Source organism: Elaeis guineensis, chromosome 4 (genome assembly GCF_000442705.2).
Source record: "Elaeis guineensis isolate ETL-2024a chromosome 4, EG11, whole genome shotgun sequence".
In the NCBI taxonomy this organism is placed as follows: domain Eukaryota; kingdom Viridiplantae; phylum Streptophyta; class Magnoliopsida; order Arecales; family Arecaceae; genus Elaeis; species Elaeis guineensis.
The window spans coordinates 12788292-12809514 of NC_025996.2; the positions used below are offsets into that span (position 1 = coordinate 12788292).

Below are 21223 nucleotides of genomic sequence, written 5' to 3' on the forward strand. Positions count from 1 at the left end.
ACCGTGATATTTTCTTCCATCACTACATACATAACAAATATAATAATTTTAGCATGCTCTACATAAAATTACCAATTAAATGTAAAATAAAGTAAACTACATGGCTCAAGGTCAGTAATTAAAATAAAATATTCTAATAACAATTCACTTAAACAAATTATGTGACTCCACAATTTTTTACAATATTATAAAATTTTACATACTTAAAAAAATTTATAATTATTAATTTTAGTTTTTTTACTCGTAACAATTCAAAAAAATAGATAATGATATAAAAAAATTTACCAGGATGATGGGAACACCGATGATCTGATTGGCGAAAGGCAGTCAGGCCAGAATCCAACAGAAGGAGCAGCCGAAGATGAGGAGTGGCCTGTTGATCAGAAGATGACCGGAGAGATGGAAAAGCGGGGGTGTGGGGTAGGGGGTGAGGGGGACCCCACGGTGGGAGAGAAGGAGAGTAGCATGGGGACTGACCGGGGTTGGGGGGAGGGGGTGGTGGTGGGGGTTGGGGACCGCGATCCGAGCATCGGAAAGAAAAGGAGGGGAGGGGAGGGGAGGGGTGGGGTCGGGGGGAGAAGTGGTTCAGGCGACGTGATCCGAAGGTGACGACACAATGGCAGTCGGGGGACCGTGGAGGGGGGCGAGGCCCAGGGAGCGCGACTTTGTTGGAGGGGAGGGGAGTAGCGGGGGCGGGGGGGTCTGGGTGCGATCCAAGGGTGGAAACACAAAGGCAGGCGGGGGGAGGGATGTGGAGGAGGGGCGGGGCCCAGGGGGCGCGACCATTGTCGGGGGGAGGGGAGCAATGCGGGACAGCATGGGGGAGGGGGGACCGGATGGTGGAAGAGGGGGAACGGCTTGGGGGAGGAGGGACTGGCAGATCATCGGGGGTTAGGAAGAAAAACGTAACTTGGGATCACGAATTAAAAAAAAAAAATCGGAAGCTCAAGCCACGAATTTTTGAATTTATGGATTTAACCCAAAATTTATTATGTGGCTCAAAATTCATGGGTTGAACCTATGAATTTATCTGACGTGCCCTCCCACATAGTTTTGAAAATACTTTGTGAACCACGATATTTTCAAAATATTTTATTAAAAATATATTATTTAAAAAAAAAATCTTGATTTGAAAACATGTATGCTTTTGTTCCTGAAATATTCCATCTTTCCTCTTATTCCTAAAAAATGTCCCCTTCCCGGGTACTATCTCCCACGCTGGACGGTGCCTCAATCGATGGGGCATAGGAAAGAGAATAACCAGGCTGGAGAATTATATCCGTGCTCCTAGGATGCTCTATTTTTTTCCCTTGACCATGGCTGCTCCTTTCATCTGCTATAATGTTTCAACATTTTTGTAGTAATTTTAATTAGATTTCTCTAATTAAAAGCTTAAAATTTTCCAAGACTTCTATAGTAGAATGCATTCCAAGGTTCATGGACTTTGAGTGAAAATTTTGATTTAATAAAAAAAGGAATTCGAAAATTGCAAATCAGCTATTTTGGATTTTTAGGATTCAATTATAATTAAATCATTCCAAATATAAAATTTTTAGCAAGTATGTACATCTGCATGTGGATGGTAAAATTGTTCTTGCAAATGCAATAGGATCAAAATAGGAATATATGATTTAAGATTGCTTACTCTAAGTAGTCCCACATTGGTCTAAGACAATTACGGCAGTACCTTCATCTCTAACCATGCTTGAGGAGCAAGACTCATGCATTGTTTCGCCCAACCAAAGCTGTGGAAGTTTGGGCCTCAATTGAATTTCCGAAACCTAAGATCAAATCATATTTTATATAAAATTTATTTGGACGGTGTGTTATTTTTAAACAATGACAATAATTGACCCTTGTATCTCATTATCCTGGCTTTGATATTGCCGGTGGTAGACTCATACTCATAGTCCTAAAGTTTGAAGTTATGAGTTGTAGAATTGATAGGGGTGGTAAACTTTATCAATTCGTCAGATATCCAATCCAATCTGGTTTGAATGGGACAGATTTATTTGACTAGATTAAAACTCAAGGAGGATATAAAATCTAAAAAAAAAATTTGAAGTAGGTTTGGATCAAACATGAATAATGATATACCTCACCTTTCTAATATAATCTTAATATAAATCCTCTTTTAAACTTATGATTAATTTATAATATTTACATGTGAATTTTTTATCCGATCTGATCCGGCTCCTCTTATTTGTTCGATCTAACTTAATTCGCATCTCTATTTGATCTGACTCGAGATAAGTATGGATAAATATAAATGTTAAGTTTTTAATTACGAGACAGATATGTATATTAGCTGACTTGATTTATATTCAATCTATTGCCATATGTAAAAATTGATGTAAATATTTATAAACCAATGTAGAATTCTTTTATTAGCCGATGTGAGACTGGTAATTCAAATCTTGGTGTAGTAATTTAAACAAACAATGATATTGCCTCTTGATTTGAGACCATTTATAGTGCTACCTAACCTATATTCTAGATCAGAGAATAACATTCACTTGCAGATTAATCTGTGGCAATATCTCATTTGCTCAAGTCATGCATGTATCTTTCTGTTTTTGTGTCAATGCTGCTGTATATAGTTGGTTGCAGTCATGCACTTGGACACCAGCACACGCTTCAACCTCATCCAGCCATGCACTACCACATCAATGAAGGCATAATCCACCAGAAAAATATCTTCAAGTGGCATCCCAAGAAACATCAAGCTCGATCAATACCTACATTTGCCAAACTTCAGTTATAGGGTTAGGTCCATTACATGTCCAGCGGCAGAGACTACATCTAGCCCGGCTTTCTTGGACCCGGCCGGAGCTGCCACGAACCATCCATCTTTCTGGTTCCTGCCGTGTTATTTGGATCACGCACGAAGGTCTCGCTTCACGATGCGAGCCATACCTCCGCGAACTACGAGATCGAGTCCGCCTTGCTTGCCGCTTTCCCTTTTCTTGGGCAGGGTTGTATCTTTCGCCTGAAATAAGAACAGCCCTTCCTTTGCGCGAATCCACCGTTGGATCGAGAATGATCCCCTCGAGATCTGTGTGGACGGATTAGTGAAGCGTTCCCGGTTGCTTTGAGAGATGTGTCTGGAGAGATCCAACGGTAAACATCGCGAAATAAGATCCATCATTCTTGCGCAAGAAAGAAACAACCAGAACGCTTTCTTCTCCCAGTTCAAAACGAGGCGCCGAGGACTCGCGGCTAATCGCGATCTCTGCCCGGATGAGGTCGCGCTGCCATTCGTTTCGTCGAGGATTTCCCGATCGTTGTTTCCTTCGTGGCTCGCTGAGGGCGCAAAAGTGACGGTCGCTGCCAAAGCAAAAGAGCCCGCGAACTCCACGGCAGAATAAAGAGAACACGAAACCCCAGCTTCCCCAATTCAAGATTTCGCACTGGCCTTGGCTTGAGAGGGAGCGAGCAAGATGGCGTCAATGGTGCTGTTCTCGTCCTCTATCTCGGCCTCTGGCCCTTCCCCAATCTCTCGGGCTTCCGTCCTCGTTGGGCCCTCTCGATGCCGTTTCGGCTCCCCTCGTAGCCCTGCGGTCCGTGCCCCTAGTACATTCGATTTCTTTCTTTTTTTAAAAAAAAATGATTATATGAAAGCTTGTTTCTTTAATCCTCCACAGATGCTATGCTTCTGATTGGCTTCGGTTGTTGTGTTTCTTGAAATAAGGTTTGATTTTTGGTGTTGATTGTATTGGTGTGGAATGTAGACGTGCAAGATGATCGGGCCGCTGAAATCGAGCAATGGAGCGGCGCCGTGCATTCCGGTTATCCGTGACCCGGGATTATTGACGGGGCCGCCCATGCAACAGAGGGGTAGGGAACCTGACACGAGGCTGCGCATCTTCTCCGGTACTGCGAATCCCGCGCTAGCTCAGGTGAATTACTCTGGTTCTTGGTGCCTGTTTTCTTGATAGATGGTTGATTTCATTAGAATCACACAATCCTGAAGGTTCGTCTTCAAAACCATATTGTTCTCTAATTATTCCACGTTTAGACGGTCATAAATTTTAAAAGAACTAATCTTCATATGTTATTCTGGCAGACATCTACTATAGTCCTATGCTTCTGTTCCGGTACCTTCTTGTGTTGTCTCCGGTGGTCATCTCTTCGATGAACATTATATTTTTTTAACAAAAAAACATACATTAAAATGGTGTTCAACAACCAGCACTGGAAATAATTTAGCAGGTGCATGAATAAATGATGTAATTCATTTGGTCCATTTTATCCTGATTTAGCTGTCGTTGACTACCTGGCCATATATCTGGGTACCGGACCCTAGCAAGGTTTTTTTTTTTTTTTAATTTCCTGCCATATTCCCATTTAAAGTTGCACTTTGTGTACTCTGTATGGTGCAAATTCCTTGCATGTGCTGAATGTAAATGCACTCTGTTATATCCTCTTAAAGAACACACTATCGCCATTAGCAACGGGAAACCAGAGGTGATTTGCAGATCCTTCTTCGCTAGATATCCCCTTGTAACTAATAAGGACAGTATCTTCTTGCTCATGCAAGTTCTGCACTCAGAGATTTCATCTACATAATATTATCATTTCCTCTTATTTATTGGACCTTTAACACTTATCTAAACCAGATTTTTTATGATTCTTCTGTTGATCTTAATTTCCCATGATTTTAGCATCTCAATCAATTCTTTGCATTTTTATTGTTGCAATTCTTGTGCCTCCATGCATGGACTCTTTTTCAACACAGTCTTTTTTTTTTTTTTTTTGCTAAAAAAAAAAAATCCTTTCATCCTACTATATGTATTGATGGAGATCAATGAACTTTCGAAACTTGTCAAAGGTGTGGATAAAGGACTGCAAGTTTGTGGATGGAAGATGCTAGTTTAGATCATGCTGAGTCTTGTCTTTGTCAATTTAGTGTTTTGATTGGTTCATTTGTTGTTTTGTCCCTTTGATATTATAATTTTGCTGTTCTGCCAGCTTTTTGCACATGACATTCCGTGCTGGTTTTAGATGTGATTTCTTTTGAAATTAAGTTGTCAACAGAAGCTAGCATGATAGAGGTTTTGTTGGATTGCTAGATTGAGATTGCTGCAATTGACATGCACTCTTATTAAATATTATTCTCTTCTTGAAATGGGCTATCTATTTTCTGCAGTCTTAGGTATCAAACTTGCTTCTAAATATTTGAACTCAGGCTATAACCAAATTTTGTGACTCTTTTCAACAGATTTTTTTTAAAAAAAAATTAATTTTGTTATTCTTTAACTGCATAAGTTTTCCTTTGCACTGCAATCCAATATTTAAAGGCTTCTTACTAGAAAAAAAATTTAGGTAATGACTAATGACATTTTCTTCTTTCTTGTAGGAAATTGCAAACTACTTGGGCCTGGAACTCGGGAAGATTAAGATAAAGTGGTTTGCTGATGGTGAAATCTATGTGCAGCTGCAAGAGAGTGTGAGGGGATGTGATGTGTTTTTAATCCAGCCAACATGTCCTCCAGCAAATGAGAATCTTATGGAACTTTTGATAATGATTGACGCGTGCCGCAGAGCATCTGCAAGAAACATCACTGCAGTTATACCATATTTTGGTTATGCTAGAGCTGATAGAAAGGTCAGTACTTGCCTTTATGTACTTGGCAAGTTTGTTACCTTCATCTAGAAACAGTTAATGCCATTCTTGGTACCAATAAAATGTTATTAAGACTGAAATTTATCATATCATTACTTCTTTGAACTTCTGTTGCAACTTATATTAATTACAAATTCATTTTATTTTCCCTGGATATTTGTGCTATAAAATTTCTCCACAGTTGCGGAGCCATATGAGCATTAGCAAATTAACATTTTTGTCATGCTATCTATCTGTCTTCTCAGACTCAAGGACGCGAATCCATTGCAGCCAAACTTGTTGCAAACTTAATTACAGAAGCAGGTGCAAACCGTGTACTTGCATGTGATCTTCATTCTGGGCAGTCAATGGGATACTTTGATATTCCAGTAGATCATGTGTATGGTCAAGTAGGTGCCCCTAATTCTGCATTTATTTCATACAAATTGATATGATGTCTCACATATATTGAGCCCCCACAGTTTGTTTAGATGAGAATCGTACGTGCAACTTGTATCTAATTGCCTATGTACGCTTGTTCATTTGATACCTGTCCAGCCTGCTATCCTTGATTACCTGGCCAGCAAGACAATTTGTTCAAACGATTTGGTAGTGGTCTCTCCAGATGTTGGAGGTGTAGCAAGGGCACGTGCTTTCGCCAAGAAGTTATCAGATGCACCTCTAGCTATTGTAGATAAGAGGCGCCATAGACACAATGATGCTGAGGTGATATGATTAGGTTCAGCTAGAGTAAACTTTTAATAACTATGATGTTGATTTATTCAAGTTTAAATGATTGTATTTCATGCTTACATTAGTTATCAGTCTGAACTGTACTCAAGCAAACTTGGCACAAGATGCACCTCTTGACAATGTATACCCAACATATACACAGTTATTTATGCAAAAAATTATTTGGAGTGTTAATTCTGTCCCATGGTTTGACCGCCATGTAATGATTAAGGTTTCATCATGTTTTATTTAGTCCTGGTGTGTATTTTTATGCACACTGGTGCTTTGGTGCTCAGTTGTGCCTGTTCTATGCACGCTGATGCTTGTTTTCTATTCACTTTATGCCTTGTTTTACATAAAAGTTATGGTTTTAAAGTTTAATAGGGATCAAATTTTTGGTCAACAAGCCCTGCTAGTTAAATGGCTAGCAAATTGGGGACTGGAAGTTAAGTTGCCCAAGATTGTTTCCACATTTTTGCACTTTTAGATATGTGGGAATCGGATAGCTTTATGATAATAGACGTGTGGAACTGTTGCTTCTTAATTCTCATGATTTGATCAAATGTGGAAAATCATTTGGATTGTCTATTATCCTTGTTTCTGATATACTATTTACATGCACACATGCTTGCACACACATATATTAATTAGTAGAAATCACAATCAAAGGTAAAACACATTCCCCCTCCGCCCCCACCAAACACACACACACACAAAAAAAAAAAAAAGAAAAAGAGGAAAAACCACCTATACTCTCTCTTGTTTGCTTGGGGGCAATGATAAGCCATACATACTTCACGAAATAAGCAGGCTGTGTATCAAGCATTTTTTGCATACTCCAAAAGTCTGAACCTAAAACTTTACATATTTCAAACTTTGTTCCTAAAAGAAGTTTCTTTATGTGCAAGTGTTTGCTGAAATGATTACTTTATAATGAAAAGTCATGAGATCAAACTTCAAAGAAGGTTTCTTTGATGTATGGAAATAAGTGGCGGTGTAATTAAGATCTCTTCTCTTATAAAAAGTAAGAATGGTTGTTTTGGCATTCTATGATAAGTTGGATAAAACAATCCAGATATGAAGTTTGACTCATTCAAATTTTTTATCATATCCTAGATTCAAATGGATCCAGTTATTGATTCAACTATATGTGTTATCATGGATCTGTTGTTGTTTAAGTTTTATTATGTGTGTATTCATTGTTTTTAACATAATAAATGCAATTTTCTTTCAATCTGTGCTGTAACAAAACATGAAATTGTTACCTGTACAGGTAACAAATCTGATTGGGGATGTTAAGGGTAAAGTGGCTGTCATGTTGGATGATATGATTGATACTGCGGGTGAGTCAGCTATTAATTACTAAAATCATGCTTCTTCACTGGTGCACAAATACACTTTGAATGCCCGGAAAGATGGTTTTTTTTTTGCTTGCTGCAGCTTAGTTGCACTATGCTGTTAAATGCTCCAATAACTTACAATAAAATAAAGATTAGTGCTTTAAGTGGCAAATTTTGTCTTCAAAACTTGTTAGCTGTTGATCCTCCTGATATTTGGTCTGTTGACACAATGATGTGCCAAAGAGATGTTTTTTATGAATTCTTTATTGGTTGTTACAAACTTCAGAAATTTTAGTTAGATGGTTTTGGTATCCTTAATCTACTGTCTTACAAAGTGGAAATCTTAATCACTATTTTATTGATTGATTCAGGAACAATTGCAAAAGGTGCAGCTTTATTACATCGAGAGGGAGCAAGAGAAGTCTATGCTTGCTGCACCCATGCTGTTTTTAGGTATCCCTTTTCCTTTTGAAAGAGCACTTGAATTTTGATTTTAAAGATTGTAAAACTAATGTATTACACATGTAAATCAAAAACTTCTCATGGTACAAATGCTAATCTTCCTTCTTAGTCATGCACCACCTTGTACCTGCTTCTGATAATCTCATAGCTTAAACGAACTCTGTATTTGAATTATTAAGACATGCTTTCATCACAATCTGAGATTGGGCTAATATCTCTCATCATTGTCGCCATCTTTCTCTTTTCTTTTACTTTCCCATGTCTTCTTAACTTAAGCCATTAAGCATCTCAGCAGTTCACTTTGCGATAATAACTTGCTATAAATTCCTCCCTCTTCTACAATTGTGCTTGCCTGTGTTGCATCTTGTTGTGGTTACCAAGCTTCATCCTTGAAAGAAATTCATATGATTACATTGGTAATAGAGATAATTGACTTAGGTTGTTCACTATCGGAACCAGAGCATAGTAACATTTCTAATACATAGAATGGAGACTAACATTTCTTATACATAGAATGGAGACTTCAGCCCTGTTAATTGCATGATTATCCTATTGAAGTCCCTTTGGGGGGGGGACTGTTGGCATATTATGAGGATATGAATGTCTCAATATGCTTTCTGTATTAATATTACCTTCTATGTGTTTCTTTTGTTTGTGTTTTGCTATATGTTCATCTGCTCTTGATTCTGTTGTGTCTTGAATGCTGAATGTGCACCAATTATGTATGGTTTATCAATATATTGACATGTTTCTTTTTCTTGTAGCCCTCCTGCAATCAAGAGGTTATCGAGTGGCCTATTTCAAGAAGTTATCATCACAAATACTATTCCAGTATTAGAGCAACAAAGTTTCCCTCAGCTGACAGTTCTTTCAGTTGCAAATCTTTTAGGTGAGACAATTTGGCGTGTCCATGATGATAGTTCTGTCAGTAGCATCTTCCAGTGACAGGATTATAGAGAAATCATTTTTTTGTTCTTTTTTATCTTTTGTATGTGTTTCAGAAGCCCTGTAAATTCTGTCTTTGTTCTCTTTTATTCACGGAATTCATTCTACTGGACTTTCAGCATGTTGGACTAAATGCTGTTACCTTTTCTAGTTTCTTCAAATTTCTGCATTTCTGCCTAGAATGTTCCTATGATCTGTTTACCTGATGGGTGTTGTTACTTACCATAGACTAACACAGTTGAATTCTTAAAGTCAGAAGCACTGGCTGTCTGTTTCCGTCTGCTGATTGTTATGGTGGATATGACTGCAAACCATAACCACGTTAATCATCTATCATCTCTTTCATGGTGGAAATGTACATGAACTATGTTGATTTTTATGAGGTTTTCAACTTTGTTGGGTAAATCTAGTATTTCTATGTCCACCATTGCATGGGTATCTGTGCACTATGATTTAATATGGAATTCATTCATGTGCCATGTGAATAGGTTCACGCTCTCCATTTGGCTAATAGTTCACTGGAACATATTGTGATGAAAGACAAACGTGGGCATACATCGATTATAACAAACCAAGTTCTTTGAGTTTACCCTTCAAATTTTTTTTCCTTGTTGGTGATTATAACTAGCTTATGTTTCTGATGATAAAGTTGGAAAAAGGGACTCCTTTTCCACTTTTTATATTTCCATATGGTGACTCGAAAATATTTCTGGTCTACTATATGGATACATATGAAGTGTAGTACTCTTCAAAATAAACCGCATGTTCATGATGCTAAACATTTATAGTTGATGAAAACATGTAATGAAGAATTCTCTCAAATATGCCACAATTCCTGCCTTTTATAGTTTTGCAGGGTGTTAATAAACAGATGATTCCTCAAAAAGCTGATCCCAGACACGGTGATTCCTCGCTGATACATGCTTTTTTCCTCTATTTCATCCAGAAAAATGGAGCTGGCTTGGAATGCCCCCAGACCCCTAACGTTATAGAATTCCACCTCGGCCTCGGCTGACCGAATCCTTGGGTATGGCCAATGTAAGTAAGGGTCGGCTACAGCCGATCTGGAAGAGTCTAGAAAGTATGATCCTAGATTTGGCCGGTCATCCGATCTGAGGAGATGACCATTTTGGGAAATGTGATTATAGAAAGGTCACATCCAATGATGCAAATATTGCAGATCAGATACCTTTGATAAAAGCACAATTACATGATAGATGATTAACAAACTCTTCTTAGGCTCCACACATCACATTTCCATAGCTAATTGGCAATCCCTTCTTTGCCAATAGATTACCAGGGTGGAGTCGTATCTTTAGGAGTAGCCATATGAAAACCTTAACCTTCTCATATATCTAGGACTTGGATTGGTTTGGAGAATGGATGTTGCAGACCATGCATATTTAAAAACTTGCAAAAATGACTCCATAGAAAAGGTTCTAAAAGACTCTTGAGTTGCAGGGTGATTCATCCAGTCTACTCCCATTGATTGTCCCCACCAAGGTACTTCAAACGTCCAACTATTCTCCAAAGCTACACTCCTGTACACTGTCCACAAAATCATTCTGTTATCACTATGTGAAAAGTTGGAAACGTATGTATCGGAAAAATGACAACATTTTTTATACTTGTGACATTTTATTCTATGTAGGTCCATGCTTTTTACTTTGTAGTTTAACATAGTGACTGTAAAACCATTCTTTGATCGCTATTAGGAAACATGTGGAATGAATAATTAACAGTAAGTGCCTCGCTGGTCTTGTAATATTTTTTGCCACCTCTATGTAGTTGCGCCTTGCAAGAAACTATATATAAATTCTCAAATGAACTTTAAATTAGCCCTTCTAAAACATGTAGGCTATTCACATAATGATATAAATCATTACGTGGATGGTTTGCAAACAATAACATGTATTTTTTTGTAATTAGAAAGATGTATTATGAGTGCTTGCCTAGGTGCTTGGCAAGGGAAGAAGACCAATGAGCACCTCAACAATCCTAGACCCATGCAATTTTACTAAAGCAGCACCCAGTTGAGCACTAGAGATAAGGCAAGAGGGTGTTTTTTGCGGTAAGCAGCTCACGAATCTTCAATGTTCTCCGACTTTTCCCTTTCCTTTGTTTGTTTGTCTTTTGTGTGTTTTTTTTTTGGGATTTGGTTGTTTTTATTTTGGAAGGCATTTTGGTCTCTTCTAGCACTTATAAATAAAGGTTATCCTAAAATGTTCTGTAATTTACCTTTTATTTATATTTTGTTTTAAAAAAAATATAAACGTCTTCCAGAAAGTGGTGTCTTGTTATCATATTTGAACTTTCAAGCCATTTTAGGATCTCAATTGGTTTATTCCTGCTACTTCTTGTTTAAAATGTGTATTATGAAAAATGGTATTTAGATTCGATGATGTTTTGAAAGATATGAATATTATATTCAATGTTGGGCTTCTATCATCTTAAGCGTGTTTTTTTGCTTTTTGACAACCTTGATTGGCACACAAAATAGAAATGGCCATCATAAGTATTCTTTTGATTCAAGTTATAATTAAAATTGTCCATGCATTTCTAGCTAAGATATTTTAATTTTTTTTTTTTTGGTAACCAGTAGCAGATTCTGTTGTAATGAGAAAAAAACAACTTATGAAAGAATGTTTGTGGTGGCTTTTCCCATTATTTCACCACAAAAAAAAAAAAAAAAAAAAAAAAATATTCATATTTTTTAGCGCATATATAATTATTTTTTACAGATTTATGTCTCAAAAATTGATATTTACATACATATTGCTAATATTAGGATTTATTCCCGCTCTACAGGCACGTCTAACGATATTACCATAGCCTTCATGCTTCTTTAATACAAGAATTCAATTACCGATCCTAACCCAGCCCGGTCGAACCCAACCGAACTGAAGCGAGCCGAGAGGGTGGACCAGTGGCTAACCCAATTCCATGTAACGAAAAATCTAGCACCAGATTGACCTCTTCCACGTCCAGGTCCAAATCAACGGTCTGGATGCAATCATTCTAGATCCCCAAGGCATTCCCAGATGTACAAAAGCTAGGGTTTCAGTTTCATACCCTTTACTTCCTATAAACACAGAAGAAAAAGTCTGGCACACACCTCCTCTGCGTCCGCTCCTCCAGTCTCATCAAAGAATTTATTCTTCTTTGTGCTCTCATATTCTTTCTCTCTCGTCGTGCTGTTTATTTTTTTTTTCTTTTTCCTTTTTCTCTTATATAAAAGGCGATGATGATATGTGATCTCGTGTACCGGAGATGGATGCGTCCATCGGTGATGGCAACACAACCCTCTAAGAAGTTCTGAGCCTATCAGTGTTTTTTTTTTTTTTTTTCTTGATAAATTTTCCTTATTTTGTAAAGCTAATCTATTACTCGTGGTTTTTGCTTTGCCGATGATTTTAATCTAAGAATTTTTGAATGAATATGGTTGTTATTTGGGGGGTTGAAGTGACGAAGAAATTCATGGTCTGTCAATCCACTGATAGTAAAAAACATGATGTTAGTCATGAAATCCCGACAGGTTCCGATCACTTCCCAAAATTTTTCCTTTCTAATTTTCGAAATAGATGAGATGAATATTCTATTTTTTGCTTCAAGGATTTTTGTTTGCTGCAAATGTAGAAATTAAATATTTTTCTTGCAGAATTTCCTGGGTCTTGGAAATTAAAGCGTAAGTGTAATCTTGCCCATGTTTCTATCGATAGAAGTGCTTTGGGCTAATTTTCTTGTTAGAGCAATTACAGTTCCAAATCAAAGGTACATTTCTTCTCAAGAAGAAATAGGACCGTTGAATGGCTTGGCCAAGCCCTCGTTTTCAGATGCAGCATTCTTTTTTAAAAAAAATATTAAAGCTTAAAGATAAAATAGATTGTATGGCTTCTCATGAGTCATGAACCATGGAAACTTCCGATCTCATAGACTTTAAAAATCCCGTGTCGTAATTTATCGCTTCTGAGCCCTCGTCTGTCTGAGTTATCGCCAGATGTTACAGTACTAACTAAGCCCTAAAGCTTCTTTTTCTCTCTCCTGATCTATTTTTTTTTTTATTAAAAAAATTATCTACAGATCTCTAAATAAATCTGAAATTATTTTTAAATTTTTTAAATTAAATAAATTCTTTAAAATATTAAAAAATTATTTTTAGATTCTGCGGTTCACACAGATTGATTACGTAGATTCATGATCTATATTTAAGTTGTACGAATTTATATTTAAGTTATACAGAATTACGCATATTATCTGATTTCAATATCAATATATGTTCAGATTATTCGAATATATTTTATTATATAAAAATAATTTTAATTTAAAAATAATTTGAATTTATTTAAAAATTTATAGATATTTATTTTTTTAATTTTAGAGAAAAATTTGCACAGATAAAAACTCAAGGATCTCCTGAAATAAATCTGGGGGAGGTTTTTACTTCCTCCATATTTATCTATATACGAAAGTTATTGGTGGGAGAAACAGAATTCATCTAGAAAATATTTGACCATACAATTCAATGGAACAAAAAAAGGAAAAATCTTTCACGACCTTTTCATAGGAAGCATGTTGGATCAATGGAATTGTTCATATGGTGGATGGTGCGAAGAGGTTAACAATGGTAAACAAAATTTCACTAATAAAGGAAATGTTTAATCTTTGAGAAACAAGAAAACTGATGCCAGAATTTAATTCCGACAAGCATCACTAACATTTTTGGGTTCCTGATTGCATCCATCCGTGCTCTCCTATCTTACCTTTCTCTTGGACACACTTTATCCGGGTTTCCCAAGGAACCTGAAATTTTTTTTTATCTGGAATTTGTGATCTATCTCTTAGAAACATTTTGCCTGCTTAAGTTCTGGACCTCTACCATGGAATGAGAGTGGAATGGTTGTAGTGATCGACAACCAGCTGTCAAACAATTGATTACTAAGTTACGTGGGATTTGTGCTTGCTACAAAGGATCTTATTTTTTATTTTATTTTGTTTTAAAGGATGAGCATAGTCTGTTACCCCCCAAAAAAGAATGAGAACAGTTGGTATAGTTGAACTGCTGTGGTGTCTCTGCAAGAACCAGCTACCGAGAATGTAATATTGACGTTCTGATGAGGGACGTGGGATAAACCTGCTGAAGTTTTGTCATCCTCTCTCTTAAGAAATTTCTATTAAGTTGAATATTTCAGAATGTTTTCTACCAAGCCATGTTACAAGAACATTTTGCCCTCATGAGGAGGTGCCTGATAGAGTGGAAAGGGCAATAAAATGGTCTAGGAGATCATTGGAAGGGAAATAAGGAAGAGGAAAAGCAGTGGGCATGTTCTTACCCTAAAATAACTATTGAAATTATTTATGCAACAACAAATAATAGAAAGGGTTATATGCCGAATACAGCAACGTACACGGGCCAAAGTGTAAATAACGACGTCGGGGTTTTTATTTAATACAACACACGTCAGGGTTGTTCATGCAAAAATCCCTTTTTGATTTTGCTCCCCGGATATTCTTTTCACCAAAGGTTTATGCTTTGGCGTGCAATTCTGAGCAGCAGAAGAGAGCAAAGAGAAATGGTGGGCAATTTCTTCTCTTGGATCAGCATAAAGAAAAATTAATAGACGAGAGAGAAGATGGATAAGTGTACAAGATGTGCTCTCTCTAGATTGAGTAGGGGCATTAAACAGAAAATAGAAGCAGCATGTGGATGGGTCTCTCAAGAGGTTTCTTTGTGAGTATCTCTCTTTGGTATTGCTCTTGAAAGTAATTATATTAGGTCATTCTCTTACGAGATCTTCTTCAGTTTTCTTTCATGTGATTCTATTCAGGGTTATTAACTGTTTCTAATTCTTATTTGTTCGATAACACTCGGACTTTTTTGCCAATGCTGTAGAGAGCAGGGTTCTTTAATCCTTAATGAGAAGGGATATTCTTTCAAAGTTATTATTATTTTTTTTCTTTTCATACTGACGAGAAAGGGTTGTAACTTATTTAGTGGTAAACCACGTATAGTTTGCTGCGATTAATTATTTATTCTTCATTCTTGTGAAGCATTGGAACTAGATTCATTTCAATTGGGACCCAGTACAAATTTCATTGTTGGTAAAGTGATGCTTGGTTGATCAGGTAATGCTGCAGATCTCTTCATTTTGGTTCTCTTTGGCATCTTTCTTTGTTAGATATATTATTTGTTAGAGTCAAATTGGCGACTTCAAAGTCGGTAGGAGTACCATCAAAAATAAGAATCTAGTTGAAGTCGGAAGAAATTGGTATGAAAAAAAGAAGAGGAGAGAGTTTCCCTACATTTGGAATAGTAGATGAATATCAAATAAATATTTTAACTAAAATCTCATGCAACTTTTATTTTATTTGTTAAAATTGGGTTGTCTTGTGCAAGAATTTCTCAACCAAATGTTCTAATCTATGCAATTAGAGTCAACTATCTACTTTGTTGCCCCACTGCAGTCCTAAAAATCTTCCATTTTGGTTTACATGACACTTCTAATGGAACTTTGTAATGAAAGGAGGACTTCCTATTGAATACTTTCTCACACAGCACCAGAGGTGATACTAGTTCCTAGGTAGTGTTGCTATTATCAGATATTAATGTTCTAAAATTATGCTTTAATAGTTCTGTGTGAGCAGTGTATTAATGGCACTCTTGCTTTGCTGACAATCTAAATGGTAAGACCGTAAGATTGCCCAAAAGGGGTGATGTTCTATTTTTTGGGATATCCATGTAGAATGCAAATATATGTATCCTATCCTACTTTTGGTATATTAAGTTATTAACGGCTTACTAATTGATAATGCAATGATCTGACTGGTCAGAACTAGCTTACAATATGTCATCACTGTACTTGACATCACAATCTTAATAAGAAATGATATTATAAACATTAACTAGTTTTTACCATATATCTGAAGATATTCTATGTTGTTATTGATCTCTAATTATGTAGCTGCCAAAGGTTGCTAAAGTGAGAGCATAATTCATGAACTTTAAAGATTTTACTCAAGTTTTCAAAACACATTCAAGAAACCCATTTTTTTGTGCGTTTTGAAGATTATTGGAAATCACAAATTGTGTTTGGATAAAATTAGAGATGCTGCCAAGAAAATAAGAAAGAAGGGCTACTGATCCTCCTATTATGATTCCAATTTGTGGAGCTTAGCTCTCCCATTTGCAATTCAAGATCATGACCTCTATGCTCCAGTAAAACAATTTTCATAAAAAAACTAAAGTTCTATCTATAGTTATCAAGAGAGCATACTTCATGGATATTTTTGCAAGGAGTCATACCAAGAGATGCTGTAGTTGCGTAGAAGCTCGAACTACTTAACTAAGCCTATCTGCATCAATGCCCTTTAAGTCTCACTTTTTCAAGAGAGCATACTATGATTCCAATTCTTGGAGCTTAGCTCTCCTATTCGCAATTCAAGATCACGACTTCTATGCTCTAGTAAAATAATTTTCTTAAAGCAAAACTAAAGTTCTACCTATAGTTATCAAGAGAGCATACTTCATGGATATTTTTGCAAGGAGTCATATTTGGAGATGCTGTAGTTGCATAGAAGCTCAAACTACTTAGCCAATCTCATCAATCCCCTTTAAGTCTCCCATTTTCATTCTATCTGTTAATTTTCCTGTTCTTCATTATTTGGAACTTTTTCTATAGAAAATTTTCATTACTTGGAACTTGAAGTTAGATACACTTATAAAATTGCTATGCTGTTCTAATAACTGGTAGATATCTATTAGAAGATAATTGAGAACACTTGCAAAGTGTTAAAGCACAAGATTTTATGTCCCGAGGGATGGGGGGCATCTTGGCCGTCCCATCCTATTCTTGTGAGAAAACGGAATCTGGACGGGGTCGGGATTTGAAACACATCCGTGCAGGGGAAGAAGAAGAAAGAGGAAAGAAAGAAAGGAAGATGAAGAAAGGAAAAAAGTGAAAGGAAAGAAGAAGAAGAAAAATGAAGAAGAAAAAGAAAGGAAGAAGGAAGAAAGGAAAGAGAAAGAATAAGAAAAAGAAAAAAAAAGAAAGGAAGGGATAAGAAAATGAAACAAAAAGAAAAGAAAAAAAAAGGAAGATAAAAGAAAAAGAAAGAAAAAAGGAAGAAAAGAAAAAAAGAAACAAATGAAAGAAGGGAGAGAAAATGAGGATATTTACCGGGATGCATGATCGGGACGGCTATCGGATGGGACAAGATGGGACAGTGGAGCGTCCAGTTCCATGGAGATACGTGACACCTTCGTCCCACAGGATTTAAAACCTTATTAAAGTATATAGAAAGGAACACACTTCCTACATACTATGTCATTCTGGTCCTGGTTGATGCAGTACCTTAGGTTTATATTGTGTTAACTCTCTGAGTTGAGAGAAAACTCAGAAATTAGGCTCCAGTTGTTACCCAGGGATGAGTTGACTCAGGTTGTTGCTATGAATGTTCAGAACATTTCATGCACCACTTTCAACACTTCTTATATGTGTTAGTTGTCATATTCACATGCTTTCTCAAGAAGCTTAAAGGGAAGGAATCAAAGAATATGAATACAAACCATATCTGCTCACCTTTCCTGCATCTTCTTGCTGGTTTTATTATTATTATTATTTTGCTGGAATCCCTGCTGCCAAGTGGGTCCAATGAACACCATGATCTTATGTTTTCCTTGTTCAAGGGGACGATTCATTCTCTCTCTCTCTCTCTCTCTCTCTCTCTCTCTCTCTTCTTGGACTATATGTAGAAGAGTTATCATCTTTATTTTCTCTGCATTTGCGAATCAATTCTCCTACTTTAGGTTCCTTTCAAACATTAACACTTGAATTACAAGTGATTCAAATGGTTCTGTTGTGAAAGCTATTTGACTTGATTCTGAATTCTTTAGCTGAAGAAGCACAAATCAGATCATGTGAGGTGAGAAGTGAATTGTCATGATATAAAACCTTTAGCATCTTGGGCTAATCATAGTGACCATTAATTTGTGACATGCTCTGACACATGGCAATCATCCATTCTAAGCAAAACTCAGGAGAAAAAGAGCCCTATGTTTGGCAAGAGGAATTTGTTTAATTATTTTATGGCTGATAATTGCTTATCTCTGGATGCTGCAATACAAGGTGTGTGGAATCAATTGCAGATGGTTGTGGATAGTGAAGTCTAACAGACTTGTTGTATGATACAGAATTCTTTCACATATGGAGAATAAAGGGTTTTCATGCATTTGGGGTATATGATCAATTTAAAATTATTAACTCTATGATTAAAGGATGGAGGCTGTTGCATATGCTTAGATTCGAGAATTAGAACCTGAGAGGAGTATCTGGAAGCTTCATCATTGAAAAAAGGAATCAGAAGTCTGTGAACTATGCACATATTATAGCCTAAACATTGATTTAGTTGTAATCTCTGATTTGTGTTGGATCAATTTTTCCTGTAATTTCTTGTTCTGTGGGAAAACAGCTACAAAGCTCTCTGGTCTTGAGAATGAACCCACAGGGAAAGATGGAAAATTCATATACTTCCAATGAGGAAGTTATCTGTTCTCCATCTTTTGAGTCTCTAACATCCGGTTTTCCATTTCCTGATTTTATGAACAACTACTACCGTGCATCACATGGTGGAGTGGTTCTTCAGCAGTCTCATCACTCCAATTACCAGAGTTCACTTTCTGGGTTGTTCAATGGATCCACCCAATTTCTGCAACCTCGGCAACATCTGGGTCTTCATCACCAAACTATAACAGGAAAAATGACTAATTTTAATTATGAATCATCTGGAAAGTTAGATGCTGCCTCGAGCATTTACTTTCCTACTGATTGTCAAGCTCAAAATAATGATAATGTTAGATCTCTGCAATCAAAAGGTACTAGCTTGGAGCTTGCATGTACGGGCACTAGAATTGGGAATAATTCAGATTTGTCATGGGGAGTAGGAGGATCCAAACATGGGGTAAGCCTGAATTTTTTTGAGAGTCTTATTTCTTGATTAGATGTTGATATCTGGTTCTAAGGCTTGTAATTCCTTTTTTCCTTTCCAGGAAATGTTCTACTCTTCAAATTCTCAGACTGGAACTACTGCAGTTCATAGTAGCATGCAGTCATGTGGTGCAGCGACTGGCAAACAACGTATTAGATGGACACATGAACTACATGAACAGTTTGTAGAAGCTGTTAATCATCTTGGAGGGGCAATGAGTAAGTAATGGGCAGTCCAATACCTAAGCAGAATACCTTGATGCTATGGAGTTCCCTCTATGTTTGATATTTCAAGAGAAGAGATGATGATTCTAACAAAATTTGGTTTTTAAGTGCAGAAGCAACTCCAAAAGGAATATTAGCACTTATGAAATCACAAGGGTTGACAATTCTTCACATCAAGAGCCATCTACAGGTAATTTTTGGATTTTGGAAATGTTTTTACCACTCCTTTCTATTTTCTGTTGATTTTTCTTATCAGTCTGTTTCTCATGTCTGCAGAAATATCGGACTGCCAAGTGCGTGCCAAATTTCCATGGAGGTATATCAGAACTTTTCTCATGTTGGCTGAGTTCTTTGTGGTATTTCTGGTTGAACTTGATGAATAATAATTTCGGCAAAGCTGATACAAAAGAAAATTTTTGCCGTGAAATTCACTCGTGACCTTACTCATGTTTTCTCACTGGGAGCAGAAGATACGTCCGATAGATGTCAGCATGGAACACTGGTTTTGTTGGGACTTTAAAATATGTTGTTGTTTACCTTATATTTTATCACAAATGTCTAAAATCTTCACACACCTCTGATTTCATACTAATTAATTTGGCATCGACAAACAGAGCACCTAGCCTAGTGTGTTAATGTCCTGTAAGTCAACAATCATCCACGTTCATGAGAAGCTGTAACAGCCTGTAACAATCAAAGTTCAAACAGTCCTCTTTCCACTCTGTTCTGCAATGATATACTATAGATTTGTGGAGTTTAAAATTCCAAAGCAGCATTGCAGATACGAACCATTCTTTTTGTCCGATTTATTTATTTATTTACTATTTTGATGCAAAGGGACAGATTGTAAGCTTTCTTACCCAAGACTTGGGGACAATTGCAGTAGCTGCATATGAGAAAATAACCATGGTCCCTTTTGATACGACAGGGAAGAATTGGAAGAGAATCAATAATGATATGATGCCATTATCAAATTTTAGGGGGTAACATTTGATCTTTTCTCTTATTCCAGTGCCAGCATATCTTGCTAGTTGGATAGTCTGGACTTCTGGGTATAATATGTTTTTACATTACAGGAATGTAGGACTTCAGATTTCTGAAACACTTCGTATGCAAATGGATGTCCAGAAAAGCTTGCATGACCATTTGGAGGTGACACTGAATACATTTCGGAAAATTTTGAGCATGACCTAGTGACAGATTGCAATAAATTTCATTTCCAGCCACTGAATACCATGTTTTCTTCATGATCTACTCATATTGATGTCAGCTTCTGTTTACTGCCGCAGTTCCAGAAAAAATTGCAGATGAGAATTGAGGAGCATGCAAATTACCTGGAAAATATGTTCGTTCAGCAAAAAAGTTGTAGCTTCTTTGAGAATCACAACTCAACTAAAGGTGTTGACCAGTGTATTGCAGAGCATTCATCCAATGGCGAATATGAAAATAACAAAGAGGTCATTCTTGCTAAATCAGAGCCCTAAGCATCTGCATCTAAATTTGATCAGAAACAATAAGAGAATTCAAGTTCTACGAGAAGGTAATCAACATGTATAGTCTGAAATTGGACAAACAGAGAGGCAAAGCATCTGAAAAAGAACTTTGAGAATCTTGATGGAGAAATTGTGTTCATGAGTAGTATCAGGATAAATACTCATAGGTCCTCATTCTGTCAAAATCAAAAACTACTAATAGATTAGGGAATTAGATCTTGCTATACGCCAATGTTGTAAATCCTATTTTCATACTCGAAACTTGAATGATAAGCCTGTAGATTTTCTAGATCTTTAAATGTGAAGCTTGTATCTTGCAATATTGTGTGAAACAGCTTTTCTCACATCTGATTTATTGCCTACATGAGATATTAACTAAATCTGTAACGCAGTTGAGAAAATATAGAATCAGTTGTACATTGACATCTTACAGCTACTTTA

General features: G+C 36.7%; 2 protein-coding genes and 2 non-coding genes across 6 annotated transcripts; all 4 read left to right on the top strand.

Annotated features, from left to right (window-relative positions):
• Window positions 1–3202: 3202 nt before the first annotated feature.
• On the top strand, window positions 3203–9245 carry LOC105043840 (ribose-phosphate pyrophosphokinase 1). Of its 3 annotated transcripts, XM_010921557.4 has the most exons (8): window positions 3205–3560; window positions 3732–3899; window positions 5360–5608; window positions 5872–6015; window positions 6164–6331; window positions 7611–7680; window positions 8049–8130; window positions 8904–9245. In XM_010921557.4, exons 1-8 carry the CDS (start codon window positions 3441–3443, stop codon window positions 9082–9084), a joined length of 1182 nt encoding a protein of 393 aa, XP_010919859.2. In that variant the 5' UTR covers window positions 3205–3440; the 3' UTR covers window positions 9085–9245. The 3 variants fall into 3 exon arrangements, with proteins under 3 accessions (XP_010919860.2, XP_010919861.2, XP_010919859.2); XM_010921558.4 differs by lacking the exon at window positions 6164–6331 and having other exon boundaries at window positions 3203–3560; XM_010921559.4 differs by lacking the exon at window positions 7611–7680 and having other exon boundaries at window positions 3204–3560.
• A 3075-nt stretch (window positions 9246–12320) lies between these two features.
• On the top strand, window positions 12321–12407 carry LOC114914169 (small nucleolar RNA U61). Its single transcript, XR_003800789.1, has one exon. It is a non-coding gene; the product is annotated as a small nucleolar RNA U61 (small nucleolar RNA).
• A 134-nt stretch (window positions 12408–12541) lies between these two features.
• Window positions 12542–12630, top strand: LOC114914172 (small nucleolar RNA snoR14). Its single transcript, XR_003800792.1, has one exon. It is a non-coding gene; the product is annotated as a small nucleolar RNA snoR14 (small nucleolar RNA).
• Window positions 12631–15213: 2583 nt separating this feature from the next.
• On the top strand, window positions 15214–21075 carry LOC105043839 (protein PHOSPHATE STARVATION RESPONSE 2). The gene is made up of 7 exons (XM_010921556.4): window positions 15214–19038; window positions 19127–19283; window positions 19403–19479; window positions 19566–19605; window positions 20218–20272; window positions 20366–20441; window positions 20579–21075. The coding sequence occupies exons 1-7, from the start codon at window positions 18574–18576 to the stop codon at window positions 20771–20773; spliced, it is 1065 nt and encodes a 354-aa protein (XP_010919858.2). The 5' UTR covers window positions 15214–18573; the 3' UTR covers window positions 20774–21075.
• The last annotated feature ends 148 nt before the right edge of the window (window positions 21076–21223 follow it).

Coding starts and splice junctions, on each gene's coding strand:
- LOC105043839 (XM_010921556.4), top strand. CDS start 18,574: ATGAACCCACAGGGAAAGATGGAAAATTCATATACTTCCAATGAGGAA. Junction 19,284..19,402: donor TCATCTTGGAGGGGCAATGA/GTAAGTAATGGG, acceptor TTTTAAGTGCAG/AAGCAACTCCAAAAGGAATA. Junction 19,606..20,217: donor CGTGCCAAATTTCCATGGAG/GTATATCAGAAC, acceptor TTGATACGACAG/GGAAGAATTGGAAGAGAATC.
- LOC105043840 (XM_010921557.4), top strand. CDS start 3,441: ATGGCGTCAATGGTGCTGTTCTCGTCCTCTATCTCGGCCTCTGGCCCT. Junction 3,900..5,359: donor CGAATCCCGCGCTAGCTCAG/GTGAATTACTCT, acceptor TCTTTCTTGTAG/GAAATTGCAAACTACTTGGG. Junction 6,332..7,610: donor ATAGACACAATGATGCTGAG/GTGATATGATTA, acceptor TTACCTGTACAG/GTAACAAATCTGATTGGGGA.